Raw genomic sequence first — 27,031 nt, forward strand, 5'->3', positions numbered from 1 at the left:
AGGGATAGTAAACGAATCCTCCTTAATGCCTTTTTGAAATATAAGGCAACTGAGAGTCAGGATTACGTATTTATCAACTGACTTTCTTTGCGCATTTTGATCAGCTTAGTAACATAAACATTCCACTTGGAGAGATCAGAAACAATTTTCTTTTCTGATACGCAAAGAAGGTTAAATCCGAAATTACGCCTCGGCAACAATTGAGTGTTTTCTGCTCTGAGACACTTATGTCGAGTATATTACAATTTCTTACTTCAAAGAGTGTGACTGGTTAAGATGGAGAAACATATTCAAGAAGAAGGTCTCCAGACCGTAGTCTTTTAATTTTCTTAATTTCACTACAGTTGATTGCATATGTTTGTGTGTCAGGAAAAGTGGTATCGCCTGTTAAAATTACTAATAAAAAGAAATAGAGTTGTTTTCTTTTGTCTTCGTTTGTATTTACGTTTACTTTTATCTTTATTTAAGAAAGATTCTTATTATAATTTGTTAAATTTCAATCTTCTATTAAAAAAAAAAAAAAAAAAAAAAAGAAGAAGAAGAAGATTCGGGCCGGGCGACCTCATCTATCACCTGGAGCATGGATCTGAGTCCAACAAGAGGACACAGATCCCTGTTCCAGGGCTAAACGGATCAATACGTAAAATGAAGCTCCACAGTCGTTTTTCACAGAAAGCTTATCTTCAAGCCACAGGCACAAGGACTAGTGACCAGCCAATTGACACTAGCGGTGACAACGACGTGCTTCCAATTTTGACTGAAGCAGAGACCAAAACAGTATTCTGGGGACAATACCTCACTCTTCAATTACCAGAACCCTTTTCTGCAGCCATACGCATCACGACGAGCAGTAAATGCGTAGGCAGCTTGCTCTCCCGGAGAACTTCATACAACGAGATGTAACAGAATCTCGCTTTGAGCTCCAACATCCGAAATCAAAACCCACATAGGATGGGAAAGTGGAAAAGGAACAGATAAAGAAGAGTTGGAAAGGAAAGGATGAAAGATCACTGGGGTTTCAGGATCGTGATTTCCGTTTCACGAAGAGAGGGTGATCCCTGAAGTATAAGGTACCTCGGGATTCCCACAACCGTACTCACAAGGAGTGAGCACCTGAGATTGCTTTCTTCTTGCCGTTCTAACAGCAGTAACATATTTTCATAAGCTTAAAAAAATGCGCATCTTCCCCTACATCAGTGGTCTCAAACTGGCCACCCATGCGGCTCTTGATGCAATTCCTCTCAATGTGTAAAATTCCTCTCAATGATTCCTTATAAATTGCGTATTTTTAGGCTGTACATGAAGCTTGAAATTGTAAATTATCATATTTATAGCATGTTATATCTATTAATTGCAAGTAATGTTGACTAGTCTCATAATTTTATTATGTAGTATTTGTTTTCGTTTTACATTAAATTGCTACTGGTAAATATTCCCCTATACATTAACAAAATATTTTTAAACCCAAAAATAATACATATTTTAGAAACATGTGCAGGCATTAGCTCTGTTATACGTATATAACAATTGTTTCTTAAGATATAATTTTGTAGGAATAAAATACATAGCTGTGATGCTAAGAATATAAAGAACTAAAACAAATTAGATATCTAAAGTATAAGGCCTATTAATTACTAATTAACAAAAAAAATTAAATTTTTTACATTATTAACAAACAAAATTAAAGCTTGTTATTAAATCATATAATTCAAACCATTACGTTTACTTTTTTAACATATAAAAGGTTTATTCTTTATTAAACTGATTTTTGTGTAAAATTATATACCTAGCTATACTTTACATCAATTCCACCTATATTATTCTTAATAAATATAGTCCTTTTAAATACTAAATCATGTTAAATACTAAAACACTGGAATCACAAAACGATGTTTTAAGAAAGTGTTCATATTATACATTGTTTTTGATTTAATCACTGTACATACATGCACGCAAGTGGTAACACAAATTTTAGGAGGAGAGCTGAACGATTTGTGAAACATAAATTTTTTAGCGTAATACTTTAGAAAACATATTTTTGTATTTGATCTGTTGACCCGGTTTGAAACCCTACCCATTTCTATATTCCCTTAAGGATAAATATTTTATCTAGGGCTGATGCTTTCTTGACAGTATTCATATTTCAAATGGAAAATTCTTTTTCGCTTGGATAATAGTTATAGTTAAAACTCATCTGGGATGGAATAAATAGCTCCGAATTTTCAAAGAAACGATGTGATTATAAATGAAAGTGTATTTTGACATTACATAAAATTTGTTTGTAAGGAAATATCAATATTTCATATTCAATAAATGCATCGCTTGTCTTAGTAAATCAAAAATTTAATAAAATAACAAGGAGTAGAACTGCTTGTTTTTATTTGCCGTAATATTTTATTGGTATAGAATTGAAAATCCTTGTTCTGAAGAACATTAGAAAGAGAAATAAATGATTACAAGTATCCTGCATATTACAATAGTGCAGAGTAAGATTTTATGATGCTATAAATTTAGAAAACATCTCACTTCTTAAGATTTTAGTGAGACTATAGATGCTGAATTCCGCTGAATTTTATTTTGCGTTTTGATACCTATTTCGATTTGTTTGTGAGCATATACTTCATCTCTAAGCATAATGGTTTTAATATCCTAACTAAATTAGAGATCCTTAAAAGCTAGAATACTAAAGAACTATGTAGCGTCTATTCGCTGATTTTTTGTGAATAGTAACAACTCCAGAGAAGAGTAAAATAACCCTTTTATTCCAACTCAAAGTATATTTTCAGATGCCCCTCTGGTTCGTACAAGAAGCCTCCACTTGGGCTTTATCTCAAAAGAGAAAATATTGAACTAATCTAATGTTACTAAAATTAACCAGCCGAAACTACAGAGAATTAAACTCGCGGAATTGGCACATAATTTAGGTGTAGGTTAGCAACCAAGTATTAAGTATGCCTGTAGAATAGCAAGCTTAAACTAAAAGCAACAAAGCAGAACACGCTTTCCTACTGAAGTGATCCAGACTTCAGCTTAAATACTCGCTTCTAACTTATTTACATAAATCATAATCCCGATAACTCATTTTTTTCCAATGGCAGGCACTTGCCTATGACCGCATCGGCCACTACTAAGGCCATATGTGGTGGTCTCGTTATTAATGAGGTACCTAATAGGTGGGCCACCTTCGCCTCCTATGAAGGGACAGACAATTTTACATCCATGCTTTCTCCGGGATTCGAAACCGTACCCTTCGGTATCGCAGTCAGGCTTCCCTAACCACTATACCGTCTTGGCGGCTTCCCGTAAACTCATTCTGACACGGAAACGTAAGTGAGAAACTAGAACGTAAAGGAAAAGCTTGTTCCAAAATTAAAAAAAAAAAAAACGCTTAAAAACCACTAGTAGAAAAATAAAATAAAACCCTATATATTTCAAAATTTAGTCTCCACTAATTAAATGACAAGCCTCACACTTCTAAGAATTCTATAAATATATAATGAAACAAAATCTTTTGAAAGTCTTTGCATTAGGACATTAGTTCTCGAAATTCTCAAGAAGACATACTATACCAAATATATATATATATATATATACTTATCTATGCTCAAATTTCTGTCTAAATTTTTTTTCGTTTTCTAAATGCGTTTTAAATCCTTTATATTTTCATGTATGTCAACATGCCTTTTTAGAGCATGGGTATGTTTTATTGCAATACAGAATTAACATTAAAGTACGAAATTGGTTATAATTATGCTTGAAATTGAAACGATTGAAAAAGCATTATCGCTTTTGCATGATATCTGGTAAAACAATGAATATAAAAATGGTTCCTTAACATGCTCGTTGGAGTTAGAGAAGATAATGCTGATCATATGTTCGATAGTTTCATCCACGTGCAACTCAATAACTCTTAATGGAATCAAGAATTCATGCTTCCATTACAGGATTACTACCTCTTAATGGAAACACGAATCTCCTTAATGATGAGGCACAAACTATGGCCAAGAATCTAATCTCAGCAACTACCAATATTTTCTGTATTCTTTAATGAAAATGCGATGAACAAATGAATGTGAAAATATCTTTTCGGAAATGTATGCTGCGAAATGGTAAGCATTTGATTGGATGAAAGATTTAATCCAATCCAACAATATTTCCCTAAACGTAATATGCAGATTGCAGATATTGCAAGATCTTTTAAAATTTCGATTGACGTATATCAAAATTAAACTAAATAATCTGATTTCTGATACTCTTAGCTACGTTTATCAAAATGTAGTTTTCAAAGTGAATGGAAGAATATAATTCCTTTACTTCAATCTTCAAAATAACAAAATTGTTTGCAAGAAATTAAAAAATATAGGCCAACCTACCATTGAGCTTATCTTCTGTCAGGCTCTGAAAGCGATAATTGTATGCTGTGCATATTTTGAAAGTAATTTAAGAAATATCAAAGGCTGTTTAAAATTTTGGTATCTAATACTTAAATTTAATAATTATTTTATTTAAATTTTTGCGGATCTTATGATGTTGTTCAAATGTTTTTAATTAAATCTAAGTAGGTAACATTATGAAAGTTTTGTTCTAAGTTTTCGAAGTCCCGATTATAGACACTTTAACATCGTTTTCAAGAATGTTAACTCTACTAGAAGCCGAGAAATGAAGTCGTTGAAAATCTGATAGTTTGACCTAGGTTCGAATCCAAAGGAATGAGCTGATTTCATGAGCATTTTCGTGGATTACCCTATGTGTAACATAAATACGGGCCACTTCCCCTTAAAAGTTCCTCCATGAAAGAATCCATTTCCTTAAGCAGATAGCCCTTTTTAAGCTTTGCCATTATCAAATAAACCAAGCCAAACCAATCAAGATAAACTGGTGATTAAATGCTAGAGCATAAAAGTCACATTAATATCATCATTGGTTAATACAATTTAAGACTAAGGAATTCATTTATGCGTTAAAACTTTGTTTTTAATGACAGCAATTAGATTATTGAAAACAATAAGTGCAGGAATTTAAATCTCTAACTACATACCTCTTAAAATAAACATAAGAACAAATATTACCTTCATCTAAAATGATGCTTTTGTTATAAGCTGAATTTCAAAAGATTCAAAGCAAACTCTTAGATACCACATATCTAAATAAAATAAAGGGACTTTCTTGGGCTAAAAGAGATTACATAATAGAAAGCTAGTATCAAATTTTGATAGTATTTTACGAACACAGTTTTAGGACTGAATGGTTCATAATAAAATGGCCTCTTGATAGTCACCGATCACATTAATAACGTGGTAACATTCCACCTACAATGTTGTTAAGCAGCTTTTATATGAGGATGTTTTCGTGACGTGAAGGTGATATCTTAACCTTATTGAACTGTTATTAACTGCATAAGGGAGATTTAAACTTATTACGTCCTACTTCCTGTCTTAATGATTCCAAATTCTGAGCTCAGAAACCAAGCAAAAGTAGGATGGTTAAGGTTAGTAATTTCAAAATATAGCAATTAATATCAATTATGTAAGTAAGAGACCAAATTATTAAAAGTTTTCTCTAGTCGTACTCAGGAAATATTTTTAAAACGGTTGAATTACCTTTGCTGTCAGGGAAATCATTTATAAAAATTAACTGCATTGTAATGCTATAAATTTAAATTTAACATAATATGACGACAGTGATAATTTAGGTTACACTATAGAGACATTAGGTATTCTGGAAGCAGGAGAAATGAAAAATGAGCAACGCTTTCGTCGGAAACGAGCCACAGACCTCTGGAATACACGCCCAGGGTGCTGACTACCACACCACGAAGGCACGCTAAGAAGGTTGAATAAATAAACTCCCCCTTTTAAAGGGCGATTGGGATTTTTACGGTACCAATCGCCATGTTATTTTGGAAGCAGGAGACACGAAAAATGAGCAACGCTTTCGCCGAGAATCGAACCATGGACCTCTAGATATACGCGACCAGTGTGCAGACCACCACACCACGAAGGCACAATACGAAGGCGGAAGAAATACCTTACAACACTTCTAAGAACAGATTCTAAGCAAAATAATAAAAGAACGAAAAATACATACGCTTAAAGTCACTGAATATTAACTTAGTCTTTGTAATAATATGAAGAAAGAACTGAGATTTATTTTTGGGAACATTTGTAAAATTCTAAAATTATTTGCTGTAAAATATTTCAGAAAGGGAGATTTATAAAAGTTTGATCTGCATGATAAACGGCAAATTATTTTACTTTTCTAGATTCTTTTGAGCTTATACAAAATGCAGTGCGAGATATCCGAACTTAAAATAACTTTCTATCTTTTTAAAATTGATTGTAGTTTCTTATGATTCAAGATTTCTTATGAAACAATGATTTGCTTTATTTTAAAGTTCAGATATGTCAAAAATTCCATATAAATAAATCTTAAGCTGGCCCTGAAATTTTGGGATTAGAAAGTAACATTTTATATGAAGCAAGTAAGCAAATAGGAATAATAAATATTATATGGCTTTTATGTTTATATTAAGTTTATATGAAGCAAGCATATGAAGTTTATATGAAGCAAGTAAGCAAGTAGGAACCAAAATATTATATGGCTTTTATGTTTAAAATAAGCACAAACAGTTGAATTGAAATATTATTCCAGAAGTACTAACTAGGAGAAATAAGTATTATTTTGATATGCTTGACTTCTGAGCTATGTCGAAAATTACAAATTGAATATAAAGATCGCATTTATTTTGAATGATCTTTAAAAATAACACACCACTTCTGTGAAGAAATGCCTATTAGATTATGTTAAGAAATGCAAAATATCTTTTACAGAGGAAGACTTCATGTTGTAAAATAGCTTATCTGCTTTTGGCCTCATGCTAAGGCCTGATGTTTGTGTTTTCTGTCAGTTTGAGAACACTGAATAAAAACAAAAGCAAGGAAACGTTTATTGTGGAAAGCAAATGAAGATTTTTAAATAATTAAAACAGTAATTGGTGTTTTCAGTTTTTAGAGTGAAAAATATTAATGAACTACATAAAAAGTGTTTATTAAGTCTACCTCTTTCCCCAAACCAAGCAATTGAAAAATTTCTCTTTATACGTATATCATTCTTATAAAACTTGCTCCTGATACAGAAATATTAGATGAAGTTTTACTTGATATATATTCTTGCAATCTAAAAGAAAAAGAAGACTGTAAAAATTTCGAAGTCATATGTTTAAAATGAATAGAGATTTTTCTTATAACTGACTTCAAACTGCGAAGTGAAGTGTCACTTATTTACGTTCAAATTTTCAGGAATCAAAACAACTACATACTGATCAATAGAAAATCCAGATTATTCAACTCATCTCCGCCATTTATTAAACTCAGATTGGCAAAAGATTGATCCTTTAGTACCAGGATATTCTACTTGCATCCATCAAAGCTTTACGTAATTCACCCATTTAATATATTGTGGATCGTGGCTTTATCGTTTAGCTATGTAGTGTTTCAATAAAACGGGTTTGATTGAAATGTTCTCCCCTACCGGTCCCTGTACCAGTGAGAAACTATTTTTAGAGTTCTTTGTCCGCACTGGATTTCAGAGTGGGTAGAAGTTTCTTAAGATTAACAAAAATAACCCTTTCCAGTAGAGGCTCTGTAAATGAATGAGGGTTCCTCTTCGAATGTCGATAAGTAGAAACGCAACTTCTGCGCCCCATATTTCAAGGTTTCCACACTCAAAATCTTTCCTTTGGAATAGACACGTTATGTTCACAGAGAGTTATACAAAATTTTCATGAAATGCTTCATGAACACTTTTTATCTATTTTTAGCGATGTTGGAACTTTTCATAGTATAGAGGGCGCTGTTGCGCCAAAAGAATTCTGTGTTTTTAACATTATGTAACTGTGGTTCGCCATTGCGATGTATGTGTATTGCTGTGATATATTTTGGTGTTTTCATTAAATATAAATGAAAGATATCGTCATGAATATTTTGTATCCAAATCAAGATCAAATTTACCACTGATGCATATTCGTCGAAACAAAATTAGCGTTCGAACAAGAATCGTCAAGTTATTACTAGCCTTCCGAACTACGCATTAGTATCGTTAATCGCTTCGTAACATGTGGTGCTGTCGCCGGGAATTATCGTAATGGTGGGGTGAGTAAATAGTTTTGTTGAAAATTTGGTTGAATAGAATATTTTGTAATTGTTGAAGTAGTAGGGTTGTTTGATGTTGTTGATCTTGTTTGGTAAAAATTTACAACTTTAGGTTTCGCATTTACTGAATATTTGCATTGGTATTTGAAAGTAAGAAAATGTTGTGCTTTCTTAGAAAAATTACAGTTTGTTTTCTTAGAATTCTAGAATTAGAATTTATTGTTAAAGTATTTGAGGGGTAAAATTTGTTGCTAGAAACTGCGAAAATGGCTAAATTGTTAAAGCTTCGAACTAAGCGTGACACACATCGTGAACAAACATTAAAGTTAGTAGAAAAAATAAACATATATTTGAATGAATCAGATATTGACATAGATGTATGTGATTCATGATAAACGGCAAATTATTTTACTTTTCTAGATTCTTTTGAGCTTATACAAAATGCAGTGCGAGATATCCGAACTTAAAATAACTTTCTATCTTTTTAAAATTGATTGTAGTTTCTTATGATTCAAGATTTCTTATGAAACAATGATTTGCTTTATTTTAAAGTTCAGATATGTCAAAAATTCCATATAAATAAATCTTAAGCTGGCTTGAATATTTAGAACAGTTGAATAGTAAAATTGAAATTATTAACATACTAAATAGTGACATTGATGAATTGTTGAAAGAAGAACAAGAAATTAAGGATGAAATTAACACAGTAGATGAATATAACGAAAAAATAATACCAGTTAAAGTAAAGTTGCAAAACAAAATTAAATCAATTGGAAAAGTTCCATATCAGTCAGGTGAACAAACAGTAAATCCAGAAAATGTTCACGTAGAAAATAAAACTTTAGGAAACAGAACTAAACTTCCTAAACTTTCGCTTCCTCGATTCTATGGTGAGCCTTCAGAATATTTAGATTTTTGGAATCAGTTTGAGAATTCTGTACATAATAATTCTAATTTAACTGAGGTTGACAAATTTTGCTATTTAAAGTCGTTATTAGGTGGTAAAGCCCTAGCTAGCATCAAAGGATTCTCAATTACTCCAGAGAATTATAAACAGGCTGTTAAATTAATTTCTGAAACATTTGGCCAAAGAGACATTTTAATAAATGCTCACTTGTCAAATTTATTAAATCTGGCACCTGTAAAAAATGCTTCTAACATTCAGGCCCTTCGTAACCTTTATTTTGAAGCCCAAACTCAAATTAGATGTTTAGAGGAATTAAATGTCAAATCGGAAACATACACAACAATACTGACTAACATAATACTAAAAAATCTGCCAGGAGAATTGACTCTTGAATTTTCGAAGCAAAATATAAATAATTGTCATGATTTACAGGAATTGATGAAGTTTTTACACAATGCTATTAGTGCAAGAGAAAAAGCATTCCGTATTAATTCTAATAATGTATCTTCATATAATAATTTTCATTCTAACCAACACAAACAAAACAATTTTCGAAATCAGAAACGAAACTTCCCTCCGAGTCGCAATAATCAACACGCGTCAGTAACAGAATTTATGGCGAAAACTTCCGAAGTTTGTTTATTCTGCGGTCAAGGTCACTGTAAGACTGAATGTGAGAACATGACTGTGCAACAAAAAAGGGATAAATTAATTAAGGAAAGGAGATGTCTGTTATGTTGTAACACAAACTGTTTTGTGAAAAAATGTAATGCTAAACAGTGTTCATTCTGCTTTGGTAGACACGCCAAAGCTATTTTTTAAATTTGAAAATTCTAGCAAGTGTAAATCTAATTCAAAACCGGAAGAAGAAAAACCAAAGGAATTGGAAATTCAGCCTACTATTTCGAATTCAGTTGTAAATGATAGGAATGTGATTTTATTGCAGTGTGTTAGGACAGAAATTGTTGGTCGTAAATCGTCAGGTACAGTTATTGCAATGTTTGATAACGGTAGTGAGAAGAGTTTTATTAAAAGAAATGTATCTATGAAGTTGGGATTAAAATGTCTAGGGTCAGAAACATTAAAGATTTATTCATTTGGAGCAAAGGATCCTAGGTTGCAAACATGTCGCAGAGTTGAAGTGAGATTACGAAATATTTTAGATGGAAATGAAGTCGTAATACAGGTGTTGGAAACAGATGAAATTTCGAGGGCGGCGATTAATTTGCCGAATGAGCGTATAAGAGCTGAAATGGAAGCCAAGGGATTAACTTTAACGTGGGGATATAATCAAGCGTCAGATGATAATGAAATTTCCTTGTTAATAGGTATATATTTTTATTGGAAGTTGACAAAAGGTTTTGAAAGGTTAAATACGTCTTTGGTAGCTGTAAACACAGAACTTGGATGGTCCTTGCAGGGAAATTGTGGTGATATGAGTAAAACGGCTGCTGTGAACTTAGTTTTAGGTGATCAAAGCACTGTATCAGCTGAACTCAGGCGTTTCTGGGAACTGGAAAGTTTAGGTATTGAAAACAAGGAAGCGGAGTGTTTGACTTTAGTGGAACAGGAGATACTTGATGAATTTAATAATTCTGTTGGGTTCGTAGATGGAAGGTATTGTGTAAAGTTGCCGTGGAAATCAGGTATGCAGGAGAAATTAGCAAATAATAGAGAAGTGGCTCGGAAACGTTTCGATAGTCTGGTTAGGAGATTTAGAAATGACACAGCTTTTTATGAGGATTACAAAAAGGTAATTGATGATTATCGTAGGGAAGGTATCATTGAGAATTCGTCGTCAGATACTGAAGTGTCATATTCTGAGCAGTCATTCTACTTACCCCACCACGCTGTCACTCGCGAGGACAAATCTACTAGTCGACTTCGAATCGTGTTTGATGGTTCTTCTCATGAAGGAGGACAACTTTCAACTAATGACTGTTTATTTAAAGGACTAAACTTGTATCCAAATCTATTTGAAATGATTTTAAAGTTTCGACAAAATACAATCGCCTTCACAGCGGATATAAAGCAAGCGTATCTACAAATTTTGATCGATCCTAGTGATAGAAAATTTACTAGATTCTTCTGGACTGATGATATCGGTTCTAATTCATATCAAGAAATGAACTTTAGTCGAGTTTTATTTGGACTAAAACCAAGTCCATATTTATTAGCTGCAACTCTGAAATATCATTTTGATAAATGTAAAGAAGAATTTCCTGATACTTGCAAATTACTGTCAGAATGGTTTTATGTCGACGATTTGATTGGAGGTGAAGAAGCTTTGCAAGCGGCTTTGAAAATTACGACTGAAAGTGTAGAAATTCTCAAAAGATGTGGCATGATATTACGAAAATGGAAAACCAATTCCATGGAACTGCGTAAGCTGTGGAAAGATGCTGAGTTCGACATCGATGAGGAAAAGAGCTCAAGTACGGGACTTGACTCACCATCCAAGGTGTTGGGTCTAGTTTGGGATCCAGATGCGGACAGTATATCTTTTAACGTGAAAGAATTATCAAAGTTTGTCAAGAATGGAACTGCTTCGAAAAGGTTTATTCTTCGAGTAGTGGGTCGTATTTATGATCCTATCGGATTTCTTGGGCCTTTCATCATAAAGCTGAAGTGCATTCTACAGGAACTGTGGAGTCATGACATAGACTGGGATGATAAACTTCCATCGTCACTGGATCACAAGTGGCAGTTGTGGTGCAGTGAAATCGAACACTTAGAAGATCTTCAGATTCCTAGATGTTATTTTTCAAATTTGAACTGTAAATTTATTTCATTTGAAATTCATTCTTTTTCAGATTCATCTCTTTTAGCCTATGGAACTGTATTGTATTTAAGAGCTATATCTGAATATGGGAGGATAAGTATCAGTTTTATTTGTTCTAAAAGTCGTGTAGCTCCTCTGAAAGGTCTTACATTACCAAGACTGGAATTAATGGGAGCTTTATTGTCCGCAAGATTAGTCCATCAAGTAAGTAAATGTCTTAAATTTAATACTTCTAGTTATTTTTGGACCGACTCGATGATTACATTATGTTGGATTAAGGGACAAGCTAGTAAATACAAAACTTTCGTAAAAAATAGAATAGAAGAAATTCAATCTTTATCAGATACCAATAATTGGGCTCATTGCCCTGGTAAGGATAACCTTGCAGATATCTTGTCCAGAGGAATTTCTGCAGCAAATTTAGCTACAAACCATATTTGGTGGAACGGTCCACCGTGGCTAAGCCAATCACCTGAATACTGGCCTACTGAAAGAGAGAACTTAAAATCTACAGACGTAGACTTAGAGCTAAAAAGAGAATTTGAAAGTACAGTGCAAAATAACTGTTTGGTAGAAAATTCGATATTTATTTTAGATTTAAGGAAATATAGTAGTTTGTTAAAGGTACTAAGAGTAACTGCACTAGTTAAACGGTTTGTTAATAAACTTCAAAAACGACAAACGATTGCAGGTCCCTTCACAGCAGAAGAACTTCAAAATGCTGAAATAGACTGGATAAAACATGAGCAAAACATAGAGTTCAACTTAGAATTGCAGAACCTTAAAAATGGTAAATCGATTCCTAAAAACTCTCCACTTTCAAATTTAGCCCCATTTCTCGACAGTTGTGGTGTATTGCGTATAAAAGGAAGGTTAGAACAAGGAGCGTTTACAAAGGATGAAGCTCATCCTATACTTCTTCCTAAGCAGTCTAAATTTACAGAGTTAATTATTATTCGAGAACATAATAAAATTTTTCATGGTGGAGTTACATTTACGCTAGCCAAAATTAGGTCTAGATTTTGGATTCCACGAGGTAGACAAATTATAAAAAGAGTATTAGGTAACTGCCTAATTTGTCGAAAGTATAAGTTGAAATCAGCTAAACAAATAACTAGTCAACTACCTAAATGTAGAATTACTGAAAACCCTCCTTTTACTGTAACTGGCATAGATTTCACTGGCCCAGTTTTAATAAAATCAGGAAAGGATACGCCTCAAAAGGCTTACATAACATTATTTACATGCAGTGTTACTAGAGCTGTGCACATAGAATTAATCACAAATATGTCAACAAAAAATTTTATTTTGTCATTAAGGAGATTTTTAGCTAGGAGAGGAAATTGTAAAGTTATCATTTCCGACAATGCTAAGAGCTTTAGAGCCACTAATGAAATTCTTAAAGAATTAGCAAAAATTATAATAGATTCAAAATTGAAAGATTTCATATCAATAAACGGCATAACTTGGCAATATATTGCGCCTCACGCGCCTTGGTGGGGTGGTTTTTATGAAAGGCTTATGAAAAGTATCAAAGATCCATTGAGAAAGGTTCTCGGAAGGGCTCTTCTTAACTTTGAGGAAATGATGAGTATTCTATCAGAAATTGAGTTAGTTTTAAATCATAGACCTCTTACTTATGTCCATAATGAAATAAAAGAGCCAGAAGCTCTTACACCTGCCCATTTCTTGTTTCCAGGGCAAGAAAATATTTCTTATCCTGTACATTCCGCCGACCTTTTCAGGAATGAACCATTGAACAGGCAGACTTTGACTAGGAGAAAACTGTATCAAACTAATCTTTTGAAACAAATTTGGAAAAAGTGGAAGGAGAATTATCTCCTCGAATTACGGTCTGCGCATACTTTTCTAAATCCATCTCCTGAAAGGAATCTTAAAAAGGGTGAGGTTGTATTGCTGGAGGGGTCGACGAAATCAAAATTTTTATGGCCTATTGGAATTATAGAAGAATTTTATAAAGGTAGGGATGGGTATGTGCGTTCATGTTTGATTCGTACTTCTCAAGGACTTTATCGAAGACCCGTCCAATTAATCTATCCTTTTGAAATTTAAAGTTATATATATATGTTTCTTTCATGTATTGTATTTAATTTGCAATGTAGTTTTCAGTATTAATTCGTGAATATTGATTTTGATTATATCTAAATATATTATTGATATGTAAATTTAATGTGCTCTTAAAAGAGCACAGGTGGGGTGTGTTGGAACTTTTCATAGTATAGAGGGCGCTGTTGCGCCAAAAGAATTCTGTGTTTTTAACATTATGTAACTGTGGTTCGCCATTGCGATGTATGTGTATTGCTGTGATATATTTTGGTGTTTTCATTAAATATAAATGAAAGATATCGTCATGAATATTTTGTATCCAAATCAAGATCAAATTTACCACTGATGCATATTCGTCGAAACAAAATTAGCGTTCGAACAAGAATCGTCAAGTTATTACTAGCCTTTCGAACTACGCATTAGTATCGTTAATCGCTTCGTAACAAGCGATATATATAAGATCTTTGAATGGTAGGGTGATAACTGTAAATTGAAATTAAAGTAAGGAAAGCGTTGATCATGCTATGAATCATGAAGTGACAAATCGACTCAGCAGACAAAGGGAAGTTTTTTTATTGGCTGGAAACGTAAGTTTTGGAATTTGAACAAATCATTAGAATAATGATTTTGTGGGCTTAACTTGTAACATGTTGCAGACGTCAAGCGAAAAGACTGGGATGAAAAAAAAGTATAAATTATTAAAGATATTTAATGTTCTTGGTCATTGCAGCCAGAAAAAGACCCAAACAGTACTGTGTAATTTACTTAAACAAGGAATTACAATTAATGAACAACTAATAAAACATGCAAATATCTCAGGGAAACGCAAAAATGAGAGAAAATCGAGACACGTTGAAATAACTTTTCTAGAAATTATCAAGTTATAAAACTAAAAAATGTTCTATTTCTAAAGCTTTTCTCACTACTTTTTGGCTGAACGCTAGAATAGAATTTTGTATCAGCTGACAGAAGCTTCACAAGTTGCAGAAAGAGAAATCCAGCATTGTTCATCAGAAACGTTTAGAGACATTAAGATTTTTGATGCTGAGAGACGTGAAAAAGGAACGATGCCCTTGCTGGGACTCGCTGAACGAAATCGTTTCAAGTTTGCTGACCATTACACCACGAAGGCATGTTAAGAAGGCGGGAGAAATACTTATATATTTCACCTTTTAAAGGTCAACTCTGGATTAGGGAAACCAAACTCCAAATCCTGGTGGTGGAGAATCATTATCCACCACCTTTTTTAGTTCGGACGCCACTGTAGAGACATTGGGTATTTTTAATGTTGGGTGACGTGAGAAATGTGCAGTGTTGTCGCCCGGACTCGAACCTCGGACCTCTCGAATACGCGCCGAGGGTGCTGACCATTACACCACGAAGGCATGCTAAGAAGGCGGGACAAATACCTTATAAACTGTCCTTTGACAAGAACGTATCAGATCATCATGCAGCTGATGACTGAATAAAAGACGTTTTACTTGGAATGCTAAATGAATGACACACGAAATTTATAATACAGACGAAACTAGACTGCGTTACAGAAAAGATGTTTAGAAAATGCTGAATAGAATTGAATTCTGTGACTGTAAAAACACTTGAGCAAGCACTTCAGCACTGTAAAAATGATAAATAAGTACATATCTCAGGTAGAGGCCCTGAATATTTTGGTAAATGGAGGGGTCAATCTCTTAAAAATCAATTAAAAGTTTCCGAAGGTATGACTCTCATGTCGAAGAAGCCGCAGAGAAACTGCAAACTGTAGCTAATGCTTCAAACATCATTGAGAGAAATTAAGGAGATTCAATTTTAGAATGTTTGCCATTCCGCAGCAGTATTTGGATAGCCTGCATTAAAACTGACTATGAAGGGTAACAGAAACTGACAGTGAAAATGATGCAGTAAAAGGGATGACATACATAATTAATCAAATCTAGAGATGTATTTTTAATGCTTTCAGTGCTGAAGAAAACGTTTGAGTTGAAATGTGCAATGCAATTGAGAAACTGTTGTTGAACGATATGAAATAAACATATTTAGAATAGTTGTATGTGACAGAAAATGCTCATCAAAAGCGTAATTATAAAAATATTTTTATTAAAAATTAAAAAATGAATTTCAAAGCTGCGAAGATAGTTTAATTTTATTATTAAATTTTAATTATTTTAATATACATTATTTGATTTATTCTCAGTTATTATATTTTACTTGAAAAGTTTAAAACTGCTATCACGATTAGCATTATGCAGATCACCGTTTAATTAACTCGCGTAATAAACTCAAATACATTTGAAACGGAAGTGATTTTAATAAACGGCGGGTCCTAAATAGATAAAATATAAAAAAATGTATTAATTGTTTTCTGTTTTCAAGGTCTATTAAGAGGAAGAATTTTATTTCGAAAAGTAATTTATTACATAAAACCTCATCTTTGTCAAAATAATCCAGCAAAGATTTCTGTTTTAATCCTGCTAATTCAACCACTAATTTACAAAGAAATCTTATTTTATAGTTTGGCCTTTGTCCAAAACCACTTAGCAACTTAAATGTTAGAAGCAAATTTTATCCTGGATAATTGATTTGAGTAACATCATCTTTCATGAAAGGTTGGGACACCAATTAATTTCGGTGATAAGAATTACTTTTAGGGGAATGAAAGGCTCATTTAAGATCACTTTTAAAAGCAGGTTCTTTTGACTCATTTTAAAGCTATTGCGTTATCCGACTGAGCATTCTGAAATAATCAGACTGCCTTATTATTCGTGATATTGATTTCCAATATTATATTTTATTTTGTGGAAGGAAACATGATCTTTCTCGTTCGGTTGAAGTTGACTCAATAAGTGTGTTGCACTAACAAAAACAGCAACAGTAATTGGTTAGGCTTTTTTCTAATATGGTATATAATTAATTCTATCGCTTTGAATGTAGATTACCATTTCCAAGTTTTGCGGTTTAGTGGTATTTAGAATCATGTTTACTCTATGAAATTTTGATTTGTTATATAAAAAATTCACGTTTTCATCACTTAATTTCTACATTTCCATAGCTGTAAACATAGCTCCAATCTTGCAAGCGATGCTACTCATTTTAGTGCCTAGCCGTCTATTAAACTCGCCTAATACACGTATAGCTTAGAATATGCTATGGACGCGAGTAACGTTACCCCTATTATTTTTAATGCTTAATGTAGTCATTTGTTATTCCATTACCCAGTTTTGATATAGTTATTGTTATTGTAATGAGGCTAATTACTGTTTTGTATTTTCGTATTTTCTAATTTTGTATTTTTTTTCATGCTCCAATCTCATACATCTTTGATGCAGGGAGGGCCAATGATGTATTTACTTTTAACATATTAAAAAAAAACAATGTTGGTAGAAACATAAAATAAAAGTAGAATGCACATAAATATCTAAACGTACACTGATGTACGGTACGTATTTTTCATTTTTTAGATACATTATTTAGTTCAGAGACACAATAATAAGCAATGAAATAGTAGATATGATACTGCATAGCCTATAATAATAACAAAGAAAGCTTCGGAATGACTGAAATATCCAGCCTTTAATTTTTTGTATTTTCCATACATGAAGACACTCCTCACCCACGATCATCAAACAAGTTATTTATAGATCGATGGACATGTAAGAACTGACTGAATTTTCGGAACTTGAGCACTGTAAATTGTACAATATTTTTAGCATTTCTTAAACTTACTCACTTGCAAGCGGAAAAAAGGAGAGTGAACATGTTAGACTAATAGAAAAATGATAGACAAATGTTACATAAGCAGAAAAAGATCGAATGCTTTCCCAAAATAGTCAAAAATACGCAAATATAGCTGAATTCAAACTTTGGTGTTACTCTGCATAGGTTACGCGTTTCATTTTCTGCTTACACTTTATAAACCACTTACATCTTATAAGATAATAAACGTGAAACTCAGGATCAGCTTTTGTAACAGTAAGGGGCTGTAAAAGAGGTTAAAAATCGAGATTAATAGAGATCAGATCTCATCTCTCTAGGATCTCTAAATACAAATGCTGTTTTTGAGGCGGCCTAAGCAAGTGAGAAATACAAGCCTCGAGAACTTTAAGAGTAAGCCGAAAATAGCATAATCTTTTCCAATATTTCATTTTATATTGCACATTGGTGTCATAAAATATGCAAAAAGATTAACAGTCACTGACTGCTGCTACCCTTGATTTCTTAATTTGTTTATTTATTAAGTTTCACTAAATAAAAACAGCAAGAACTTAAATTTTCAGGCTATCGTAGAAAAGCGAAAAAACGAAAGTGCTCATAAATGTTTATCGTTAAGACAAATAAAATATAAACGCTTTATGTCAGTGAGAACGCTTTATGAGTGTTAGATTTATTACAAGATGGCTAGAAGACTTATAAATCAAAATATAAGCTGAATAATAAGTCATTTTCATGATTTAATTTGTCAAGTATCTTATTGCTGTTATTGGTCAAGAAAAATGGTTATAAAGCAATACTATATTGCTGTAAAATCCTTTGCATTGCATTGTTGTAATATTATTTGTTTTCCAAAATAAGGGTAAGTTTCATAACTCTTATCACCTTGTACGTGCAAAATTCTTTTTAAATATTATTTCGGGTTGAAGCAAAGACATTAAATTATAAGAAATCGACAGTTTACCTCTTTTAATTGAATTAATTTAAATTTTAGTTATAGCTTAAGCTCCCACTTCCCTTGAAATCTGTATTTAAATTAGTTAAAAACTCACACATTTAGAATAAAATCTGGAAGACTTGCATAACTTCTTTACATGCTTAATAATATTGAGAAGCACCATAAAGTGGTAATGCAGTGATATTGATTCATGCTGTTGAATTCTATTTAAGTCTAATTTATTTGGTGATATTTTTATGCAATATTTAATTTAATAACTGGTACAACTACATTTATTCACTAGGCAAACGCGTCCAACCATTCATTTTCTTTAGAATCTACATGATTATTCCAAATCATAGGTATTTAAATTATTGCAATATAGTATTACTTATTAACAAATTTAAAAAATACATGGTATTATTCAATTTCATTTTAGTTACGTATTTCAAGCTGAAACTATGCAGTCTATTGGTATTGCTCCTTAAGGTTATTCACAAACTGGAAGATGTCATGAATAATATTGAGGATACTTTGGCACTTACCTCATCCGAGTTCTTTCCGACCAGGAGAAGATCGAAAGGTATGGCAGCGACGACGTCGATGATGAACCATCCCCGAAGGTAGTAGACGGCAATCTTGCCAGGTTGGCTGACCACCTCGTCATTGGAGTTAACGTAGGTGGTCCGAAAGTTGATGAGAATGTCTATGATGAACATGACGTCCACGATGAGATCAATGATGACGATGGGGCCGTCGTTGTCCAACCGCTCCTCGTTCAACAAAAAGGCCGCCACGTAAGGCGTGAAAATGGCTGTATAAATGACGAGCAGCAGGATAATCCAGTCCCATACCGCTTTGAAAGGAGAATAGTGGAGGATAGTCCATTTGTGAACTCGGGGTTTTTGGAGTTTGTACTCGGGCAGGACATCTGCTCCCAATGATAGCACCTGAGAAAAAATGAAAGAAGGAATGGAAAAATCTTAAGTGCTGGATTCTAACTGATACGTTTTTGTAGCCTTTTACATTAAGTTACACATATAATTAATTCACTTCCAAAAACTAAGACATGTTTGAAAATATAAAATTCAGATCTCTAAATGCCTTGATCTTAAATACCCAGATTAGCCTGCATTTGGCCAGTACGCTGGTAGATATCGGAACATTTACTACTTTGTAGGCAGGCTTCTTATTGGGTGAATAATATTTGCCGAAGGCATCCTAAGGTCTCGATCCATTTTTAAATAAGTAATTTTGTTCGAAGTAACAATAGCTGATTGTATAAAGACGACAACAGGAAAGCAACCCTTGTTGCTGCATACATATTAAAGATGATTTTCATATGAAGTTGCTTTAGCCAAATATGAACTTAAATGTAATAGGTAGGCTCCAGCCAGGGCGAATATTCGGTTATCATAGTGCGCGTTGTTACCTTCAATAAGTATCCATGTCATATCCAAGCTTAACACAAAGTTAAACTAAATATACTTAAGCAGAAACCAAACTAAAGAACACAAAGAACAAAGAAAATTTAACTCTTTTACTGAGATAGCAGACAGGTGCAACTGAATTGGGTCCACTTGCTTGTTGAACAGTATCTGAAGTTGTTCTTGATATGTCTGAAATTTGTTTCATTCCCTAAGCTGCATATTCTCATAAAATTAGTAACAAGTAATCAGATATTTTCTCTAGTTGGAGTAGATTTTTCATTACGCTCAAACTTGGCTCCAACATCTTCATATGATAATCTTTTCAAAGAGGCTACAAAAGCACTTGATTTTCAATTCAAGTTATTTTTTACGCATAGAAAAATTGAGAAACAAATGCTGTTTTATTAAAATGGATTGAAATTATTAACGCCACGTATGTAATTAAAAATCCTCATTCCCATATTAATGTTTAGAAAATACCTTTCATCAGAAATATAAATGTTCTTATAAGTTGTCTCATTCTTAGGATATCTATTAATTAAAAGAGTTTAGAATCAACCTTTCCTTACCCACCTAAATTTTATTCTAACTTGAATGATTAGTGTTATTTAATTTCATTTTTACATCACCCCCCCTCGAGTTAAACCCAGAAAATAATGTCTTCAGAACACTATTTTTCAAAATTTCAAATTTGAATATTTTTAATGATTTTCACTTCCCGATCTCTAAACGTAATTAAATTAATGTCATTAAAATTATTTCAATAATAATCATTTATTGAAAACATTTTAACTACTTAAATCGCTTAAGCTACATATCTTTTAATTCTCTTAAAAATGGTAAAAATTTGATCATATCTGTAGGAACACATGACTATTCTGTGGATTAAATCCATTATTTTTTGCTAAAAAACGTAATTATTTTACTGAGATACTTTAAGCCTTTGTAAAAAATTTTCATGCCAAAGTTTTGTCTGTATTGCATTATTTATATTAATTTAAACCTTTAATAATAAATAAACTACTGAAAAATATGACAAGCTAGATTTAGATAGTTTTTTTATAAATTATTTCAGGTATACTTTTAAATCAAAATACACAGTAGTAAAAAACGGAATTATCTTCGTACACAGTATTTTGATATAACATTGCTAGAGATTATCGTAACTTGACGAGTGTCACTTAAAAGTATCACTGGTGAGCACATTAATCAGAACTGATATTTGTTGTAGAAGCACTAGATATTTTAAAATCGCAGCATATGGGAATTCCCACTTCCTTAAAATTCATTCCCATTTCGAACTTTAAAATTCATTCTCACTTCCAACCTTAAAATTCAATTTTACAGTGACTATGTAACCTTGTAATTCCTAACTTCAAACAACTAGAGATATTTTTAGCTAAATTTGCTAGAAATGTCACTATATGGAACTCTACAGTGTATGTTAATGGCAAGTTAAGCATGTAGTAATGTGTTAATAGGAGAGTCCTATCGAAATTTTATTTAATTAACCAGGATCCCCAAACCTTGCTTGCTTTATGAAATTTATGTTCCCAAACCCAATCCATAAACAGCAGGCTCTTGAAATTCTATAGCTCTCCCTTATAATTACAAGACACAGATAGTAGGCCATTTTAACATGCTCTTCACTGCAAAAAGGTAAAAAGGTAGAGCACTTCTGTAGAGATATTAGGATTTTTGGAAGCAAGAGAGATGAAAAATTAGCAACCGCCTTCGCCGGGAATCAAAACAACGGACCTCGGGTATATAGGCCCAGTGTGCAGAACCCCTACACCACGAAGGCACGCCAGGAAAGCGGGAGAAATACCTTATACCTCAAGTAACATTTTAAGGACAAAATATTACCGAAGATTTAAATTTAAATTTTATTTTCAAACAAGATTTTATTATTTTATGAATATACATTCTTTAGAATTAAGCAAGAAAATATGAAAGCTAAAACAATATGTTATGGTACGAGTTTTAATAAAAAAAATCTTCAAAGAATCATTAGATAATGCATTTCAATCCAAAAAAAAACTTTCATATTTATAATTCAAATCATTATAATTTTAGTTTCCTCACTTTATAAAATTAGTTTTCATGTAGTCTGTAACGTTACCTCAGATTTAGTAGTCTTCTGGGAGGCTTTAAACTTAGCTGTGCATTATTTGTAATACTTGAGATAATAACTATTTTCCATCTGTTGCGTAAGAAAACCACTTTACAGGGGAAAAAAATATATTTGCTAAAAGTGTAGATCAATATATCTAAAAGCGGCTATTAATCAGAAGTCTTTTTTTTTTTTTTTTTAACTTCGAGCTAATTTTCCAGCCAAGATAGTTAAGTACATTATTTAAGATGATTAATTCTTAACCAAGAGAATTATTGGTAAGATTCTGAATGACGGCGTAGGTGATAGAGTTTGTAATTAAGAACATTTTTTTTTTTTATTATTATTTTCCTTGTCTTTCAAGATTCGCGTATAATTGGCCTTTTGAGCGTTAAGTTTGCATTTCTATCAAACAGCTTTTACGATGTTTGCTAACTGATTTGCAGAAAATCTTTCTTTAAGTTTGTGTTCCTGATTCCATTGATTTATGCAAAAGGGTCGCAAGAGATCTTTAGAATATGAGGAGCGTTATGAGAATCTCAGTATGTCTACAATTTAATGAGACTATTGCTATATGCATTGTGTTCATTGCAAAATTCTATATATGTTGAAGAATTATTATTGTGCCGATAAATCATAAATATGTTTATTTTTTTTATCGTTTAAAAAATTAAAGTGCATTAAACTTGTTTATTAAGCTCGGTTTACAGTGCTTGTGATTTGTGCCAAGCATTTGTACATTGCTTGTGATTTCGTCCAAACTCCTGTGTTCCAGGATGCTTATCAGTAAGTTATAATTATTATCAGAAATTAGAAAAACTCATGTTATTAGAAAGAACGCATCAGAATCATTCTCGAAATGACAACTTTCAAGTTTATCAAAGATTTAAATATATAGTGAAAAGAGTGGGATAAAATTATTTGCCAATTTTGTCGAAGCAATTAAAAATGCATTTCCATACAACATGGAGATTGCATACCATGATTTAGTGAAATTTTCTGCATTATTTCTCTTGTTTAAAATCTTCACTGAACACATTCTATACTCTCATCATTATCAGTTGATTACAGATAGTCACTTATCTTCACGATGTGAATTTCCATAAATATGGTTGTCGTTAACCTTGTAGAGACATTAGGTTATTTCGAAGCAGGAGAAGTGGAAAATTAGCAACGCCTTCGCTAGGAATCGAACCACGAACCTCTGGTATACGAACCCAGCGTGCAGGCCACCACATCACGAGGGCACGCTAAGAAGGTAGGAGAAATGCCTTATATGCTCCTCGTTTTAGGGCGACTGGTGTTTTAGGGGACCCAATCGCCAAATTCTGGGTGTGGAGAATCATCATCCACCACCCTTTTATTTCGGGTGCCACTATAGAGACATGCGGCATATGTTGCGACAATTAAAACTTTCATCGTTTAACACACTTGCATTTGCAACGAAGCTTATTCTAATGACCCGGAAGTAAAATTTGCAATATATCGTTTTTTTTCGGGGGGGGGGGGCTTATTATGTGCTCCGCCCTTAGGCATTACACGGAAAGGGAGGGATGCGCCGTGGAGGTCTTTTTAACGGAAACTGGCTCGTATCCACGTTGCACATGGGAAGAACTACGAAAACGCCCATGCAGCCAGCCCGTTCGCAGGGACTCGAACCCCGGACCGAACTACTAGTGTTCAGCGGCTTTTACCGCTCGGCCGCTGGTGGGCCTAATATATCGTGTTGGAGACATATGGAGACTTGGCTTGAATAACCGAAATTTTCGAATATGCATGAGGCCTGACAAGACTGCTCCCCCATATTATTGTGGAGCGGCATTTTTTGATTCCCTCTTACCTTTTGAGGAGACACTGCTATGATGCCTAATTATCTGTAGCCATCCGTAGAGATATGTTGATGATAGCGACGTGTTTCAGTACAAAATTCAGTATTTAGGAAGTTATCTTTCAGTAAGGTATTGTCCCTTCGCGCACGACGAACATCTTTAAGAAATTTACACGTAATGTCACAATTTCTTCGCCTTCCACATCTTTCCTGAACTGAACTTATAGGTGACATTTTGAGACGTCAGCCTTCCATGCATAATTTGCTCAGCGAATGCACATAGATTTGGTAAGTTTACTCAGTCGATCAATGATAGACCAGATAATCATTGAAATTTCTCTGAAAATCATCATCTTCAGGAAGGGGCGTGGTCGTTTTTATTAGTCGAGTAGCTCTACGAATCGGAGCGAAGAGGCGATGAAATGATTCTGTTATCGGTGATTCCAACAAGACTTCCGTAAATCATACAAAGGGAATAATATGTATTTTATTTATGCTATTAAGTCCGTTTCCGATAAATGATGTTGAAAAACCAAAAAGTAAAATTAATAGCGCTGTAATTTAAATATGTCAGCATTGAAAACACATGTAACTTATTAGAAATACGAAAGTTAAAAAAAGAACTTCATTACATGCCTTGACTTTACTCTTAAAAATCTCAAATGTCCTCTATATTTTCCAGTTTCAAGGAGGATTTGGGCAATGCTTTTAGCAATGGTGGAGTAGAACAATTTATAATTTATGGGCTTAGTTTTTCCGCATACAGCTTTACGTTTCTTAAAGCAAAATTTCAAAGTTTACTTGGTATGAATAAAGTATATTTAAGTTATACTGGAAAGGATTGTCATGAATACATCAGTGATTCACGTCAAAAGTGACCCTTACGGAACATAATGAGAATTTGATCAATTAATGAAAAAATTGATTGATTAAACTGAAAATTAATCTGTGGTATAATGCGAAAAAACTGTTTATAAGTGACAGAAGACAAAACGAAGTACAGCATTTAAATATTCATGATTGTGTGGAATGGAAGAATGGCATTTCTTAATGCAAACTGGAAAGCGTTTTAAGCATTTGACAAATGATATGAAGTGAGGAGCTTCCGACAGCAAATAAGTGTCTGACTAAATTCAGACTCTGAGTAGAAAAAATGAGGTTGGACGAAAAATAAGTTACCTTAAATGGTAGAAATTAGCAAAAGTCAATTATTATTATTCAATATTTGACAGCTATAAAGAATATGCAGCTGTTAATGCATTAAAATGTGTTAAAACACTTTTGCTCATTATATGCATCTCTGCTGCCTACTCTGCTTTGATTTACCGCTTTACCAGAAATTATGCATGCGAATTTATGTAAAAAGTACTTAAATAATTATAAAAAAATATTGCATTTTCTTAGCTGGCACTAATCTATTTAACTTTCTAGCTAGGTAAACTTTACTCTGAATATATGTTCAGAGAAAAAATCTAAAGTTTAGTTTTCTACTTGTTAGACTTTGATAACCATAGTAGAAAGGGATATAAAGTTAGGTGAAATACAGCTTTAAACTGGCGCACATTTTACATAAAGAGCACCTGAGTCACTGCTTTAATCTCCTTCATAACTTAAACCTAGCTATGAAGCACCATAATAAAAGCACCCAACTTTAATCCTCTTCAGGAGGAAGATAAACCCCATTTTTCTATGCTTCATCAGCCGCCTTCGAAATGGATTATATATTAATATACGCCAATCTTTGTTTGGTTTTCGCTTAATTGTGCGATTTATGTTTGCATGTGTCTTTTTCATTTATAATTAAAACCCACTTCTTGTTAAAACTCAGCAAGTTTTTTGAGCTCATTAAAAAGAGGTTGGTCAGATTTGGTCGGGAATAAAGAAAAAAAATTCCGTATTCAGGTAAAAACATTTTATATGGAAATTAAAAGTTTAGCTTTTATATGGGAAAAGCTCTCCGCTAAATTTCAAACGTACAAGAAATTTAAGGTAAAATAAATTATAGAAAACGCCATTTAACTAATAAAAACTTAAAAAATCTTACACTTAATTAAAAGGATTGTTTTTAGGTATTTAAGAAATCACATTTTTCTTTCTGTTCTAGTGCAAAGATGTTTAAAATATAGAATTCGTTCCTATTACAATCTAATAAAAATAACTACTTTTATACCTTTTATTAGTATAGATCTTTTTGTTGCTACGATTTTCAAATCTAAATACTGATTAAAATAGATAGCATTTGATACAAATGCATCGGCTATGTTATTATATCATCATGTCAATAGAAATGTGGCTGTCATTATGTGTTATTTATATCATTCACTTACTTCCACCTAAACAATCAAGGAAGGCAAAACACCATGAACGGCAAGTACATTCATAAAGTGCTTTACCAAAGTTTAATAAACTCCTACAATCTTACAACATTTTCATACAATAAATTAATACATACAGTTTTTAAATACTTATTTGTTCTCTTTGTCTTAGACATCTTCGAACACGAGTAGAAACAAATAACATTTTGATTATTTACATGCTATTGACCGCAAAATAACAATAAATATATCAAGAATTAGTTTGCAGATCACAATCTTAAGCATATTTTATATCTACATACAGAAACATTACGACAACAGATTTCTGTGACGTTCTTCTTGAAGCATATTTCATCATATCGATCCTGGACAGTCCTTTGCAAGAATTCGGAACTGACTTCGAAGCTTTCCCATGATAAATCGGCTCTTCCGGAGAAAGGCGAGAATGAAAAGGAAGAAATTTCTTTGACGTGTGAGAAAATTTATTGGAAAAGGCTGGAAATTTATTTCGAAGCTGATGTCTCTGGAAGCCGAAGTTAATGCACACAGCAAAGCGTGAGGAGAAGCACAGAAAGTGCTTTTTGTATGCAATAAAAAAAAAAAAAAAACACCGAAACGAAATACAGTCATATTTCTTTAACATTATCAGAAAAGGCTTATAGCGTGTAATATACCGGTAGCATGTTTGTATTTTTTCTCCCTGGAGCAAATTATAAAAAAAAACCTATTTACAAAAAACCAATACTACATGGTTGGTATAATTGTTAATACATTGTATGTCTCCCAGACGATGC

At 32.8% G+C, this 27,031-nt stretch overlaps 1 protein-coding gene across 2 annotated transcripts in view; it reads right to left on the reverse strand.

Annotated features, from left to right (window-relative positions):
* LOC118187877 (voltage-gated inwardly rectifying potassium channel KCNH6-like) overlaps positions 1-27,031 on the reverse strand; it is a 925,365-nt gene that overhangs the window by 109,409 nt on the left and 788,925 nt on the right. For both annotated transcript variants that reach the window (XM_085810566.1, XM_085810565.1), the window contains one exon: positions 19,097-19,501. In XM_085810566.1, coding sequence (XP_085666692.1) covers positions 19,097-19,501 — 405 coding nt within the window. The remainder of the gene's footprint in view (positions 1-19,096; positions 19,502-27,031) is intronic.

Source organism: Stegodyphus dumicola, chromosome 2 (assembly GCF_044657685.1).
Source record: "Stegodyphus dumicola isolate Sdum_Otavi_A_Nest chromosome 2, ASM4465768v1".
Classification (NCBI taxonomy): Eukaryota; Metazoa; Arthropoda; class Arachnida; order Araneae; family Eresidae; genus Stegodyphus; species Stegodyphus dumicola.